The sequence below is a fragment of the Pelodiscus sinensis genome, chromosome 11 (assembly GCF_052426305.1).
Source record: "Pelodiscus sinensis isolate ZL-2025 chromosome 11, ASM5242630v1, whole genome shotgun sequence".
Lineage (NCBI taxonomy): Eukaryota > Metazoa > Chordata > Testudines > Trionychidae > Pelodiscus > Pelodiscus sinensis.
Window position 1 is genome coordinate 27310501 of NC_143062.1, and position 14843 is coordinate 27325343.

Genomic DNA, 14843 nt, shown 5'->3' on the forward strand with positions numbered 1-14843 from the left:
AGGCAATTGACCTGGCAGGGGAGACGGCTACTGCCTGGGCTTGCCCCTGACTGTGGTTACTACCTCTCCCCAGCCGCATGCCTCCCAAGCCCCACCTATGGCCAAGTAATTCCTTCCCCCAACCTCTGCAATCTTTGAGCTGGGTGCTCCACAGGGACGATAGCATCCCGGCCCAGAAGCTCCAGAGCGAGCGGGTGACGCCGGAACCTCTACGACGAGCACACATGGAAGTGGATGGGCGAGCTTTCAATCTTTGGTAGTAACCGACACATGCCCTCTCCAATAAGCAGCGAGAGTCGTGCCGCGTTGGCCAATGGCAAGGGAGAAGGCGGGATTAGGTGACCAGGCGCCGGGAGCCTTGGTAACGCGCGGGCCGCGTGCTTCCCGGGACTGTGTGACTAGGAGGCAGCCGGAGCTGTGTCTGCCCTTTGCCGCCGGCATGAAGATCGAGGAGGTGAAGAGCACCTCGAAGACGCAGCGCATCGCCGCGCACAGCCACGTGAAGGGGCTGGGGCTGGATGACAGCGGCGCGGCCAAGCCGGCGGGGGCCGGGCTGGTGGGGCAGGAGAACGCTCGGGAGGTGAGGGGCCCCGGCTGGAGACGGGTGGGCGGCGGGAGGGGGGGTCTGTGAGGCATAGAGCGGCCTAGTGAGGTGGGCGAGACCGTTGCTGGGGGGTTGCTGCCCCTTTGCACATCCCGCCCCCTTGCCAACGGCCCCCACCTGCCAGTTGAAATGTCCGCTCCATCTGCGTCAGGAGGGCCCTATCGGGGCTACGTGGTCTGCCCCTTCTCCCTGGCTTTTGGAGGGGCCGCAGTCCTGGTGCTTCAGTCTTTGTCAGTCCTCTTCCGCGCACCCTTATAGCCTCACTCTAGCTTTAGCGATGGCAGCGCTGCAGCGATAACGGCTCGTCCATATGCAGCCATGGACGTCACAGCACTTTGTAACGGGAGATTGGCGTTATCGTTATTTCTTATGATGGCGAAACTGAGCCACAGAGAAGCAAAGTGACTAACCCAGCGTCATACACCAGCTCATTAGCATAATTCGGGTAGAATTGAAAGCTTTTAACTCTCATTGGCTGGACCACACTGTCATGAATCTTGCTTTATAACTAACGTTTTAGGAGCCCTTCCCTTCCCAGTCATTTACAGGTACCCGAAAGAAGTCTGTATTTACAGCAAAAGTGTCAGAACTCCTGTATTCTAGTTGTACCTCTGCCACAGATTTTGTGAGATTTGGGGAAATCATGATGTCTATCTCAGTTTCCCCATCTGTTATTGAAAAACTAAATGTTAATAGTGTTATGAGTAGTAATTCTTATAAACACTGTTGGTCCCTCGGGAATGACAGGTACTTAAGCTGTGTAAAAGTGTTATTACCTATAAACTGGTTGAGAATATTAATTTAAAAGGTAATTTTAGGTTTACCTAAAACCAGCTAAATTAATGTTTTTATTTGTAGGCTTGTGGTGTTATAGTGGAATTGATCAAAAGCAAGAAAATGGCTGGTAGAGCTGTGCTATTGGCAGGACCTCCTGGAACTGGCAAGGTATCGTCTTCTTAGTACAAAAGCTATTCTCTACCACTCTCTCTTAAATATAGTGGTTAGGGATGTTAGATAGCAGATAATAGAATAGTTGAGTAACCACATGAATTTTTATTAGTTACTCGACTATTCTATTGTCCCCAGGGGCAGGGCCGGCAGCCAATGCGCTTCAGCCCCACTCTCAGGGAGTCCCCTGTAACCCCATGCTGTGTCAGAGGCAGCAGCATGGGGTGGCAGGCAGGAGCTGGTCCATGAGGGTAGCGAGTTTAAAAAACAGCTTCCATCACAGACCAGCTGCCTGCCACACTGTGCTGCTGCCTCTGTATCAGAGGCAGCAGCGTGGGGTGGCAGCAGTTCCTGACCACGAGAGTCCGAGTGTCCCATGGACAGAGGCTGCTGGGGTGGATGGGAGGCTGTTGCAAAGCAGCCTCTGTCCACGGAGGCCTGGGCTGGCTGCAGACAGAGGCTGGTCTGGCAGCAGTCCCTGTCCTCGGGGGGGTCTGAGCTCCCCACGACCGAGGCTGCTCTGCCTCCCACGGAGCAGCCTCTGTCCATGTGAGCGTGGGCCCACTGCAGACAGAGGCTGGTCCCTGGCAGTGGCCCTTGTCTGCTGGGAGCTGGGACCCCCCCCACAGATAGGGGCTGCTGCTGTGAGCTCCGACCCCCTCTCAATCAGAGGCAGCAGCACAGAGGGGCAGATGGCACCATGAAATCAATGTTGGGGGAACTGGCTTTGAAGGTAGAACACTGTGTGGCACTGCCGCCTTTGAAATGTAACAACAGCTGGGCGAGCTCTTGCTACATTTCAAAGCAGAAGCGCCGTTATTGACTAATCTAATAGTTGATGGAAATTCCATCGACTATTCAATTAGAATTCCATCAACTATTCAATTAGTTGATTAATCTAACTTTAATATCCCTATCATATACTTGACTACTCTTTTACATCCCTAATAGTGGTGTCAAATATTTCCCCAATAATAACTTCAGCAAGTACCTTCTGCAGTTACTAATCTTTTTTAACTTGAGCCAGAGTTGAATAAGCACTGAACCTTTCTCCAAATTGTATTTTACCATGCTATGAGTGTGCAGTGGCAATGTCTCGTTCTAGTGCCAACAGTGTAAAAACCCATTCTACACATGTGAATGAATGAAAACGTAATATGAAGTATGTGGGTTTTAAATAAATGTCATCTTAAATATAAATTTGGGAGTTTTAAAGCATTTTAACCTTTGTTTTTTGCACGTTACAAGACTTACACCTTACATATGGGATGTTAAAGAGAGACTGTCCAAAAATAGTAAACAGTTTTATGACTAGCTTCAGGTGCTTCTTGGTAGTTCTTTTAATTCTTGGATGAAAGACATGTTGTAAGAGAAATGTGCTGTTGCTGTATATGAAAAAGTGGAGGAGTAAGAACATAGGAATCCTGACTCCCAGGCCTTAGGTTCCAGTTCTCATTCTTCCATTATCTCATTGAAGGCACTTGGATCTCTCCATTTATAAAACAGCACTGTAAAGCATTGCAGACGGTGATGTAGTGAGCAAAGTATTTTAACCTTCTGGAATGGTTTCTACAAGATCTTTTGGTCATTATACATGTATCTCTCATAAAAATTCTTAAGTGTGTAAGAGTTCAGTCTTTTGAATTTTTACAGACTGCTTTAGCTCTAGCTATTGCTCAAGAGTTGGGAAGCAAGGTTCCATTTTGTCCTATGGTTGGAAGTGAGGTCTACTCCACTGAGATCAAGAAGACTGAAGTCCTGATGGAAAATTTCAGAAGAGCCATTGGTAAGTGTTAAAATAGAAGAAGAGAAAAGTGCATATATGTCTGGATTTGTAAAAAAGAAAAATAAATGTGAACAAAAGAACACTAGTTTTTTTCCAGCATTTGGGGTGGTGTCAGGTTTTCATGCTTCAGTTTTTCAGTGTTCTTTTTAGTCCTGTTTCATTCTATTTTGTTCCTCAGCTTAACTGAGTCACTATGAAACTTAATACAGGGCTCAGATCTTCGTCACTTGAGTTGTTCCAGCTCATCTCCCTTCCCAGGTTGTGGAAGGAGGGAAACTCTTTTCCATTCCGTTACCTTGTCCTCCAGAAACTTCTCCTGTTCCTGCACATTATTGCCAGACGATGTTAGAAAAAAATCTCTTTAGAATCTATCAACACAAGTCTCAGGCTTATGTGAGGGTGTATAGAGAGGAAAATGCTCCTTTCCTTTCCTTTACAACATTCTCAATCCCTCCTACATCTGTCTCCTACATATCAGTGCTTTGCCTAGTGTTTTATTCTAAGTAAACGCAAGAAAATGTTCCATTCTAGCAAGATGAGCATCTTAGTAAATGGTAAATGCACTTTAGAATTAAAGAGGAAATTATCTTGAGTTGCCTCTGTTCCATTTTATCTGAAAGAACAAAGTTAAATTTGCAACAAAAGCTCATTGAGTCTTTAAATTAATCTTCTTGTATTACTTTTACGTGATTGCTTCTGACAACCGATAAAATCAGTCAAAAATGGCCTTTGCATGTATTTGAATTGCATAAATGTAGCCTAATTGTTTGCAGTCTCAACACAGTATCGGTTAATTTTCCTGGCTTCTATATAATTGTTCCCCCTGGACGTCAGCTAGGTAATTGGTGAAGACTCTCTCTCAAGCCTGTAACCAAACATAAGAGTGGGCTAGTCTGATGTTTAAGTTACTCTTAGGTTGTCAGGTCTTGTAGGTAGAGAGACCAGAGATGAAAGAGAGCAGTCTGCAATATTTCCTTGATGTGATGAAATTTCTTGTCAGACCTTTGGAAACTTGAACTGGCAGATGAAACCCGTGTCATCCACATTGTCATTCCTAGAGTTAGCTATAATTTAACTCCCTTGTGTTAACAGCCAACTACTTTGTTGGTGCTCCACATTCCCGGAATGTCAGCACAGGGATGCTTCTAAACAAAAAGCTGTGTTAGTGAAAGACCAAATTTCTGTCTCCTTGTGTTGAATTTGCCTAGTTTAAAAAATCCAAATATATTTTAAAGGACTAATGAGCCCCCCTGTTTTATGTGAATTGAATGTTTTCCAGACATGCTCAGATCAATTTTTAGAAAGTTTCATTGTCATAAAAAGGAATTTCTAGTGCATGTTTTCAGAAAAAGATTTTGTTTTCTAAGTGGAATAACTCCAATGCAAGGCACTTGACTGTAGAGTGCTTTGTCATGCAATTCTTCACATAGCAGGTCACAATGGCTACGTCTACACTGGCCCCTCTTCCGGAAGGGGCATGTAAATTTCACCAGTCGTCGTAGGGAAATCCGCGGGGGATTTAAATATCCCCCGCGGCATTTAAATAAAAATGTCCGCCGCTTTTTTCCGGCTTTTAAAAAAGCCGGAAAAGAGCGTCTACACTGGCCCCGATCCTCCGGAAAAAGTGCCCTTTTCCGGAGGGTCTTATTCTTACTTTGAAGTAGGAATAAGACCCTCCGGAAAAGGGCACTTTTTCCGGAGGATCGGGGCCAGTGTAGACGCTCTTTTCTGGCTTTTTTAAAAGCCGGAAAAAAGCGGCAGACATTTTTATTTAAATGCCGCGGGGGATATTTAAATCCCCCGCGGATTTCCCTACGACGACTGGTGAAATTTACATGCCCCTTCCGGAAAAGGGGCCAGTGTAGACGTAGCCAATATGTGTAGTCTGTTGCAGTCTCATGCATAGTAATTTGAAGTTGGGTTAGTCACCTCAGTACTACTGAAATGATTCTGACTAACAGTCCAACACCTGAGTCTCGTTTACAGGGTTTCTTATTCTTGGATACAGCAGGAGTCTGCCATGCTGGGGACTGTAGGAATACAAACAAACAACCAGTCACTAGTACATCACATTCTCCTATTGTTCTAGGCTCTGCCTCTTGACACACTTCCTAGTGATATACCCAGCATGTCTCCCTCCTCTGGCTTAGATTGTTTTTTGTGCCATATTGAAGGTGCTCTCTGTCAGAATTATTATTGTCACAATTTCTTATTACTAGACTTATAATAAGGATCTGACATGGACTTGATGATGTTAAGGACTCAAGACAGGCAGCCTCTGCCGTGGAAAGCTTATGGTTCATAAGATACAGAAATAGACAAGATGTATGGAGACTAGAAGATTATAGGGAAATTCTATTTTCTATTTTAAAAAAAGCACAGATGTTAATCCAAAATTAGCATTTGTCAAAGCTGTTGACAGAAAATGTTAAAGTACAGTTATCGCCAAACATCTCTCTTAAAATAGTCACTGCTTTAAAAGTATATTTATTCTCTAAGCCTCCAACTTATAACTGCATGCTTAACTGGCAACCAAAAATTTTACTTCTTAGTACTATCAAACCAATAAATACAGAACCCCACAAGTGGTTTTTTTTTTTTTTTTTTTTAAAGAATATGCTTCTGGATATCATAGGAAATGCCTCTATTTATTTGAGAGCTCTTTGGCCTAGATCGTCTCCTTCATATCTAAACTCCAAAGTTACCTCTTTCCTAAGATAAATGTTGTTCTTCTTATATCCAATTTAAATCTCTAACAACTAAAAAGCAATAACATTCATATTATTGGCTAGAAACAACCATCACTGGCTGTAAACCCTTGTATAGTGCTATTTTGTTCTGCATCATTTTATGCCACTTAGACAATAAGATGCTTGGAGCAGACAATTGTTAATTTCTTTGCTAAGGCACAACCAAGGCACTCTATAGAAATGTTAAGTTTCTGAAATTAAATAAGCTAATGAATCCAATGGAAATTATCAAACTCTTTATTTATAAGCCTCAGAGGGATAGCTGTGTTAGTGTGTAACTGAAAAAACTTAAACAACGAATAGTCCTGCAGCACCTTAAAGAATAACAAAAAATACAGAAAGTATCATGAGCCTTTGTGGGTACTATCTATATATTTTTTTCTTTATTTACAGTTCACATTCATGTCTGTCTTTAAAAATCCCATTCTTAATTTGAGGTCATTGAGGAACACACACACATTTTTGTTGAAAATAATTTCCCTCTTTCCCTATTAGCAACTCAAAATTACTAGTGAAATATTTGATTCATGTATTTATTTCAAAGCAAAATGAAAAGCTACCAAACAAGGAAACTTTTATAGAGTTCTAGTGACCTCCAGTCATGTTCAGAATGAGGTCCCTTGTATCATTTCCCCAGTGGGCTCTTACTACATTTAAAATGCAGAGCTGCTGTGGTCCCGGAGCTGACATGAGCCGGAACTGGTTAGTCCCAGTTCGTGTCGGCCCCAGGACCCTCTGCAGCTCTGCCTCCTCTACCCCATCTGCCGCACAGCAAACAAGGTGTTGGGGGAACCAGCTTTTAAGGGAGTAGTCCCAGCACCAGCCCCTGCTTCTCTCCCCCTTGCTGCCTCTCATATAGTTGACTCGACTACCCGATAAACATATGCTTATCAGGTAGTTGACTACTCCCGTACATCCCTACATAGAATGAGTAATAGGTACTATGACGATGATGGGAGTTGTAGAGAAAATGTCCAGATTAGAAAAATCTTCATATCGCTTAAGGGGCTCTGTTGTCAGAAATCTAGGAGTAATTTGAATTTTTCACATCATTTGAGGTCTATTTAATTGTATATGTTGTCCATCTTTGGTTGTAAAATACATTAATTTAAAAAACAAAATACTTTAAATATTAAATGTTAACCTCTGTCAGAATCCCTTTAAAATAAAATAGTTAGCTTTCATTTTTTTCTTTGACTTTGTTACTAGAATCGCTATAGTTACATGAAGGTATTGGTTTATAAACTCTGTGTCCCTATTGGGTTAAGATTTTGGCTTAAACTGAATTAATTTCCTTAGCTTTCTATTTTAATTGATGTAGGGATGAACTTTCTCTCCTATTTTTATTTTTTAAAAGGGATATTATTTTTATTTTCTAGTTTTCAAAATAGTGAATTACAATGAAGTACTCTGTAATATATAAACACACTTGATGCTCTCAAGTGTATAGACATTGTCAAGACTTGTAGTGAGAGTCAAGAATAATTAAATGAAAATGATAACTCATTTATACATTGCAACTCATCTTAAAATATTTTTTGTAGGGTTGAGGATAAAAGAAACCAAGGAAGTTTATGAAGGTGAAGTCACAGAATTAACTCCATGTGAGACCGAGAATCCAATGGGCGGATATGGCAAAACAATTAGCCATGTAATTATAGGACTCAAAACAGCAAAAGGAACGAAACAGCTGAAGGTGTATATGATAAAATTCTCCAGCTTTTCATTCTGCATCCTTTCACCTTTGTTCCCATCTTACATATTTTTAATCTCTCTCTCTCCCCTCCCCCCCCCCCCCGCCAAATAATGTTAAAAATAGCCCATGTCTTTCCCCTGTGCACAGGTAGTGAACAAATTTACCTCTTCATATTATAGTAAAACCTGTGTTATCTGGCACGCATGGGATTAGGTCATGCCAGTTTTCTGAAAATTACAGATATCTGAGTGGGGGTGGGGGGGGACATGCGGGAGCTGTGCAGGAACTATGGGGGGCAGGAATGGTTCAGGGGCTGGGATGTGGCCGGCTGAGGGGGTCAAGATGCAGCCTGGTGAGGGGGAGTGGAAGCCAGGGGTAGAGATGGCAGGGGTGGCCTGCCGGGGGGAGGGGGGAAAGCCGCGAGGGAGCTGACCTGTGGTGGAAGGACAGAAACCGCGGCGGGGGGGCCGGGATGCGGCCTGGCGTCAGGTGGACAGAATGGCCATTCACTCCTCCCCCAGGTACGTGCTGCATGCCCAGCTTAAAGAGCTAGTTTCACCCCTGCCCCCCCCCCCCCCCCCCCGGGCTCAGAAATTTGCTGGTTTCTAAAGTTTTCCAGCTAGTTAAGTGCCAGATAGCACAGGTTTTACTGTATATAGAAATATTAGTCTCTTTGGTCTCTTATTAATAATTTAAAGGCTTAATTTCAGGTAACCTGTGTTCAGCTACAGGAAGATTTGGTGATCCAGAGGGTCTTCTAAATGCTCCCATTTCTTCTTAACTTTTCCAACGCGCCCCCTCACTACCCAGACCCCCCTTCAGATAGCAAGGCAGCACATTTTCCTGGTATATGATGCGGAGCTTGATCTTAACCACAGCTCTTATGTATCATAACAATTAAATATATCAGGAAGTCCTTTTTTTTTTTTTTTTTTTTTTTGGTGTTAACTGGCACTCCACTTGAATATTGGAAGATAGCTTCTTGAAATTTTGCCTGTATTTACTTTATATTATTTCACTTGCCTCCTTTTTATGTTTAGGAGGAAGGTCCTGTAGTCTGAATATATAACTGGGAGCCAAAAACCCAGTTCTGTTCTTAAATCAGACCCTGACTCCCTTTATTTATTTAGAAAAGTCACTTAATATGCATCTCAATTTTTCTTCCCTATATGTATGTAAAATGGGGATAAGAGAATTTACAGCAGCATCTCAGCTGTTCAGTACGTATTGTCTTCCATTTGTTCATTTTGAAAATGCAAAATAAAGTATCCTTAGTAGAATTGCATGAGCCACACACACAAGACATACAAAATGTCATCTTCTGGCTTCCCATTGCTCATTTGTTCTCTTCCCTCCATGCAGTTACATAAAGGGTACGTCGAGACTATAAGCCTCTTTTGAAAGAGGCTTTTCTGAAAGATACTTTCGAAAAAGAGCGTCTAGACTACAATCAGTACTTTCAAAAAAGCAAGTCGCTTTTTTGAAAGAGAGCATCCAAACTACCAGTTTGCATTACATAGTGCCTTTTTTCGAAAGAGCACTTTAGAAAAAAGACATTATTCCTCGTGAAACGAGGTTTTCCGCAGTCGAAAAAACTGCTGTGTTCATTCAATTTACTTTCAAAAGAACGCGGCAGCAGTTTAGATGAAGGGGAACCCTGTAGTCTAGACACACCCAAAGAGGTCAGACTAGATGATCATGATGGTCCCTTTTGACCTTAAAGTCTGAGTCTGAGTGAAAGGGTCACATCCTTCTATAAAGACATTGAGTGGTCAACAAGTGCAGGCTATTCCAGAATTAATAGTTAACCCTTTATAAGGTTTGACTAGCAACCAAGAAAAGCACTCCACTGTGAGAACAAAGAGTATATCAGTATGAAATGTAAAGTATCCTCTTCTTGATACATACCAGATCTTTGTGACTTGGCATAATGTAATTTGTATTGTAACATTAATTTATCAGAAAAACAGATTAGACAAGAAAAGTTTAAATACCCTCTATAAAAGAAAGTTAATAATAGAGTCTTTGTGACTAAGCCATATTTACTATTTCTCAAATAGCGGGATGGGGAGTAAGGAAATGTGAATAATAGCCTTTCTGCATCCTATTCTAGATCTTGCCCTAAATATTGAATTGAGCCTCAATTTCTGAAATCTTCACTCATTTTGTCTGACTCTAGTTAAAATCTGTGTGTCATGATCATTCTACAATACAATGGAACTGTCTAACTTTCTATATTGTTTGTCTCCAGCTGGACCCCAGCATCTTTGAAAGTTTACAGAAGGAACGAGTAGAAGCTGGAGATGTGATTTACATTGAAGCAAACAGTGGAGCCGTCAAGGTAAAGCCTGACTTAACTATTGCCCTTTTTTGTGTATTCCGAGACCTTCTCGTGTCCTTTGTCCAAAAGCTCTGTGACCTATTAACCTTATTTGCCTTGGACAGGCTGGATAAGACTGTTAAGAAAAGCCTAGGTCTTTGCTACTGTGGAGACATTCCTCTTGTCTCGAGACAGGGTGATAATCTAGTTCACAGTTAAGGTCATCCTGGCTGGAAAGACATCACTGCAGCTGCCTGGGATGAGCTTTCATTCCTTTAACTTTTCAGACATCTTTTCAAAGGGAGGGAGAAAACCTAAACAACTTTAGTCATTCTCAAACTGAAATACACAGTGTATTTAATCTTTCTTCTATCTCTGATATTTTCTCCACAAGATATATGCATGTAGAAGGGAATACTGCATTAGTTAGCATTCTTTTTATATCTGATTTAAAATGTACTGTACAGAGATACTTGGTGTTTAATGGATGAGTGTAATATTTTGTATCATATAATAAATCACACACCTACAAAAAAGTCTTGAACAGTTCTCCCAATCTCTAGTTAATCTGCTGGATTTGTCCTTTAACAGAAATTGCACACAGTTAAAAGAAGAGCAGAGGAAGATGGGATATTCTCTGTGTGGGAAAATAACACACATTTTTAACAGGGTTTTTGAGCTTTGATCAATAGATAGGATATTCATGTTGCTAAGCAGGGAATAAAGCATATTCTGAAGTGTCAACCAAAGCTTGTCAGGACTGTAATTGTGAACCAAGCCCTTTATCAACAGTATGTCACTCAAAGTCTCAACAATGAAACTAACTGTATACTTGTGTTTCTCTTTCCACACTACCTCTCTTCTCCTCCTCTTCTCCCTGCCCCCCATTTTGCACAGAGGCAAGGCAGGTGTGATACTTATGCCACAGAATTTGACCTTGAAGCTGAAGAGTATGTCCCCTTACCAAAGGGGGATGTACACAAGAAAAAAGAAATTATTCAGGATGTCACCCTCCATGACCTGGATGTGGCCAATGCTAGACCTCAGGTACTTAACTCTACAAACTAAATCTGTGCAAATCCCTAAGGATGGGTGCCAGACTGACCCAAAGGCCTGAGGGGAAAGGGTGAGGAGCAGTGGGGATGGGAAAGACTGCATTCTGTAGGATCCACTCTGTCTACTGCAAACATGCCACTATTGGTGAAAAAAACCCAGTATATAGCACCTTTAACCCACCTACTCTCCCTTGTGAACTTCCTGAACAAAGAATCTTCTCTATAAAGGTTCAGAGAGCAACTTGCACATTTCCCAGCTCCATAGAGACATCAGTCGATGCTCTTCATCCCATTCGGCAAGTAGCTTTCTGGTAAGCCAGGGAATATCAGAGGGGCACAAAAAGCAAGAAGAGATGAGAGAGCAACCAAAGAACAGAAAGCAAAAATGATAATAGCAAATGAGAGAGGGCAAAGCAAAAGAGGTACAAGAATGAGCACCTGGAGAAAAAAATAGATGTGGAAGCTTTGCCAGAGTATAGTATCAGGGAATACCAGGAGAAGGGGGTACCAGCCCAAATACATCACATGGATGGTTTCCTCAAAAGACAACTGGGAACCACTGCCCTAGAAGCTAAAGTATAATTTGTGCTCGGGGAAAAAACAAACCCAACCAACCAAAAAATCCTAGGGGCTGAAGCTAAGAGGAGGTCTTTATAGGGAGCAGTTGTCATCACCATGTGAGGAGTAGGTTATTTTCTACCCTGAATCCTTAAAGGTATCAATTGGCAGTAGCTCGCTAGTCTGCATTTTTTTATTTATTGAAATGTTCTAGATACAGATGAACTTGTTTTGTTCTGTATTTATTGTTTCATCAGTCATGAACTGGGAACTGCGAACACTTTGATAAACAATCTTTGTCTGATTTCACTGTATTTTCTGCAAGTGCTCCTATATCCTTTAGAGATGTTGAGTAACTTAAGGTACTCCCCAGGGAACTCCCAAATGACTTCAGTAGTACAGGTTGAACACCTCTTTAATTCAGCAATCTCTGCGTCAAAAAACATCCATGATTCAGCATGATTTTAGTTGGCTGAATGTCCACTTGTCATGGGTGTGGCCAAGTCTCCTGTGGTCCCATAAAGCTTGTTTACAGCCACTAGTTGTGACTCTGTGTTCTGTGCTGTTGTTTAGCTCTAATTTGCTCCTCAATGTCTTCTAATTGCCCAGTAAGCAATGAAAGTGTTGGTGATGCTGCTAGATACTACTGACCTCTTGTGGTTCAGCAAATTCTCTGGTTCAGCACCAGTCAGGGCCCGAGGGTGCTGGACTAAAGAGGTTCAGCCTGTACCTTAAGTATTCTACACTAGCAAACTTTTGTTTAGGGAGGGGGGGATTTTTCTCTCTCTCTCTTTTTTTTTTTTTTCCCCCCCGCTTCCCCCCCAATATTGAGAGATCACCATTTTGTCAAGCAGTGCTGTATCTGGACAATTACTTCCTTTTAAAAACATGAATTCCTATAAGCAGGGCTCGCCAAGCGGCAGTGAGCCCCACACGCCAGCTGCACAGTTCATTCTGCGCATGCGCAGATCGCTCTGCGCCTGCTCTTCCAGGTTGTAATCTACTCGCCACGGGCGAGTAGATTACATTATTTGTCAAGCCCTGCCTATAATTCTATATGTGAAGGGACACTTGCAAGGTTGACATACCTACAATTTGATGCACCAACCTCTTGACCTACTTGTTTCAAAACAATCCCCCTTGTAAACAAAAACTCCACACCAGACTCTCTGTACAAAAATAAAGGATGTAAAAGTTTTAAAATCCCAACACAGCTATCCATCTGTTAGACAGTTGAACACTTTCAGTCCAAACAAGTAGCTCCAGCCTTTCTGCTTCCTGACCAATTCCATTTGGGTGAGCTGTCCTAAGAGTGAAATTGACAATGCTGTGAAAAAGGGCTATAATTTTTGAATTCTCTTAGTGTTCTCTATGAAGTCCAGACCTAAAAAGGGAGTGAAGAGCCACTCTGAACTAAAAAAAAAAAAAATTCATTTGGAACCCCAAGGCAGTGAAGTGATAATGGATTGGACAGTTGGATTAAAAACAGAATCAACCATTTTTAGAGCTAAAATATTAGAGGACCCCAAATAAATGATTGCTGAATTTTGTAGCCTGAAGGCGTAGAACCCTATCTTCTATAATAGCCTGGTCTATAGCAAACCTGATGAAAGGAGCATAAACTCTGTCAAATAAGTGTAAAAATATAATAATAAAGCCAAACAGGAATTTGAAGAGCAGCTAGCCAAAAACTCAAAAAGTAATAGCAAAATATTTTTTAAGTACATCAGAAGCAGGAAGCCTGCCAAACAACCAGTGAGGTCCCTGGACAATAGATGCTAAAGAAACACTTAAAAACAATAAAGTAATTGAGGAGAAACTAAATTAATTTTTTGCTTTGGTCTTCATGGCTGAGGAAGTTAGGGAGATTCCCAAACCCGAGCAATTATTTTTAGGGGACAAATCTGAGAAGTTGTCCCAGATTGAGGTGTCCATTAGAGGAGGTTTTGGAACAAACTGATAAACTTAACCGTAACAAGTCATTGGGACAGATAGCATTCACCCAAGAGTTCTGAAAGAACTCAGATGTGAAATTGTGGATCTATTAACTGTGGTTTGTAACCTATCCTTTAAATCAGCTTCTGTACCTAATGACAGGAAGATAGCTAATGTGAGACTAATATTTAAAAAGGGCTCTAGAAGTGGTCCTCGCAATTACCAACCAGTAAGTCTGCCTGGTAATGACATTAAATTAGTTGAAACTATAGTAAAGAATAAAATTTTCAAACACATAGATGAGCATAATTTGTTGGAAAACTCAACATGGGAAATCATGTCATACTAATCTACTAGAGTTCTTTAAGGGGGTTGACAAACGTGGACAAGGGGGATCGAGTGGTTATAGTGATATAGTGTACTTAGATTTCCAGAAAGCCTTTGACAGGGTCCCTCACCAAAAGCTCTTACGTCAAGTTAGTTGTCATGGAATAAGAGGAAGCGTCCTCTCCTGGACTGATGTCTGGTTAAAAGACAGGAAACAAAGAGTAAGAATAAATGGTAAGCCTTCAGAGTGGAAAGAGGTAACTAGTAGTCCCCATCCATTCCCCGAGGGTCCATACTGGGAATAATCCTATTCAACCTATTTATAAATGATCTGGAAAAAGGGGTAAACAATGAGGTGGCAAAATTTGCAGATGATACCAAACTGCTCAAGATAGTTAAGAACAAAGCAGACTGAAGAGCTTCAAAAAGATCTTACTACACTAAGTGATTGGGCAACAAAATGGCAAATGAAATTTAATGCTGATAAAGTAATAAACATTGGAAAAATAATCCCAACTTATACATACAATATGATGGGGACTAATTTAGCTATAACTACTCGAGAGAGATCTTAGGGTCATCGTGGATAGTTCTCTGAAAAAATCTACTCAGTGTGCAGCAATAGTCAAAAAAGCAAACAGAATGATGTTAGGAATTATTAAAAAAGGGATAGAGAATATCTTATTGCTTCTGTGTAAAACCATGGGATGCCTACATCTTGAGTAATGCATTCAGATGTGGTTGCCTCATCTCAAAAAAAAAAAAAAAATATTGGCATTGGAAAAGGTTCAGAAAAGGACAACAAAAATAATTAGGGGTTTGGAATAGGGATGTTAAATTTAGTTTAATCAACTAATCGACTAG

General features: G+C 41.5%; 1 protein-coding gene across 2 annotated transcripts in view; it reads left to right on the top strand.

Annotated features, from left to right (window-relative positions):
• The first annotated feature begins 329 nt into the window (after positions 1 to 329).
• Positions 330 to 14843, top strand: part of RUVBL1 (RuvB like AAA ATPase 1) — a 28512-nt gene continuing 13998 nt past the window's right edge. The window contains exons 1-6 of one of the 2 annotated variants that reach the window (XM_075938812.2): positions 330 to 580; positions 1463 to 1549; positions 3206 to 3338; positions 7633 to 7784; positions 10036 to 10125; positions 11002 to 11151. In XM_075938812.2, the coding sequence (XP_075794927.1) occupies positions 440 to 580; positions 1463 to 1549; positions 3206 to 3338; positions 7633 to 7784; positions 10036 to 10125; positions 11002 to 11151 (753 nt within the window). In that variant the 5' untranslated portion in view covers positions 330 to 439. Of the gene's footprint in view, positions 581 to 1128; positions 1153 to 1462; positions 1550 to 3205; positions 3339 to 7632; positions 7785 to 10035; positions 10126 to 11001; positions 11152 to 14843 lie in introns of those variants that run through there. The other variant, XM_075938813.2, reaches the window with a different exon arrangement.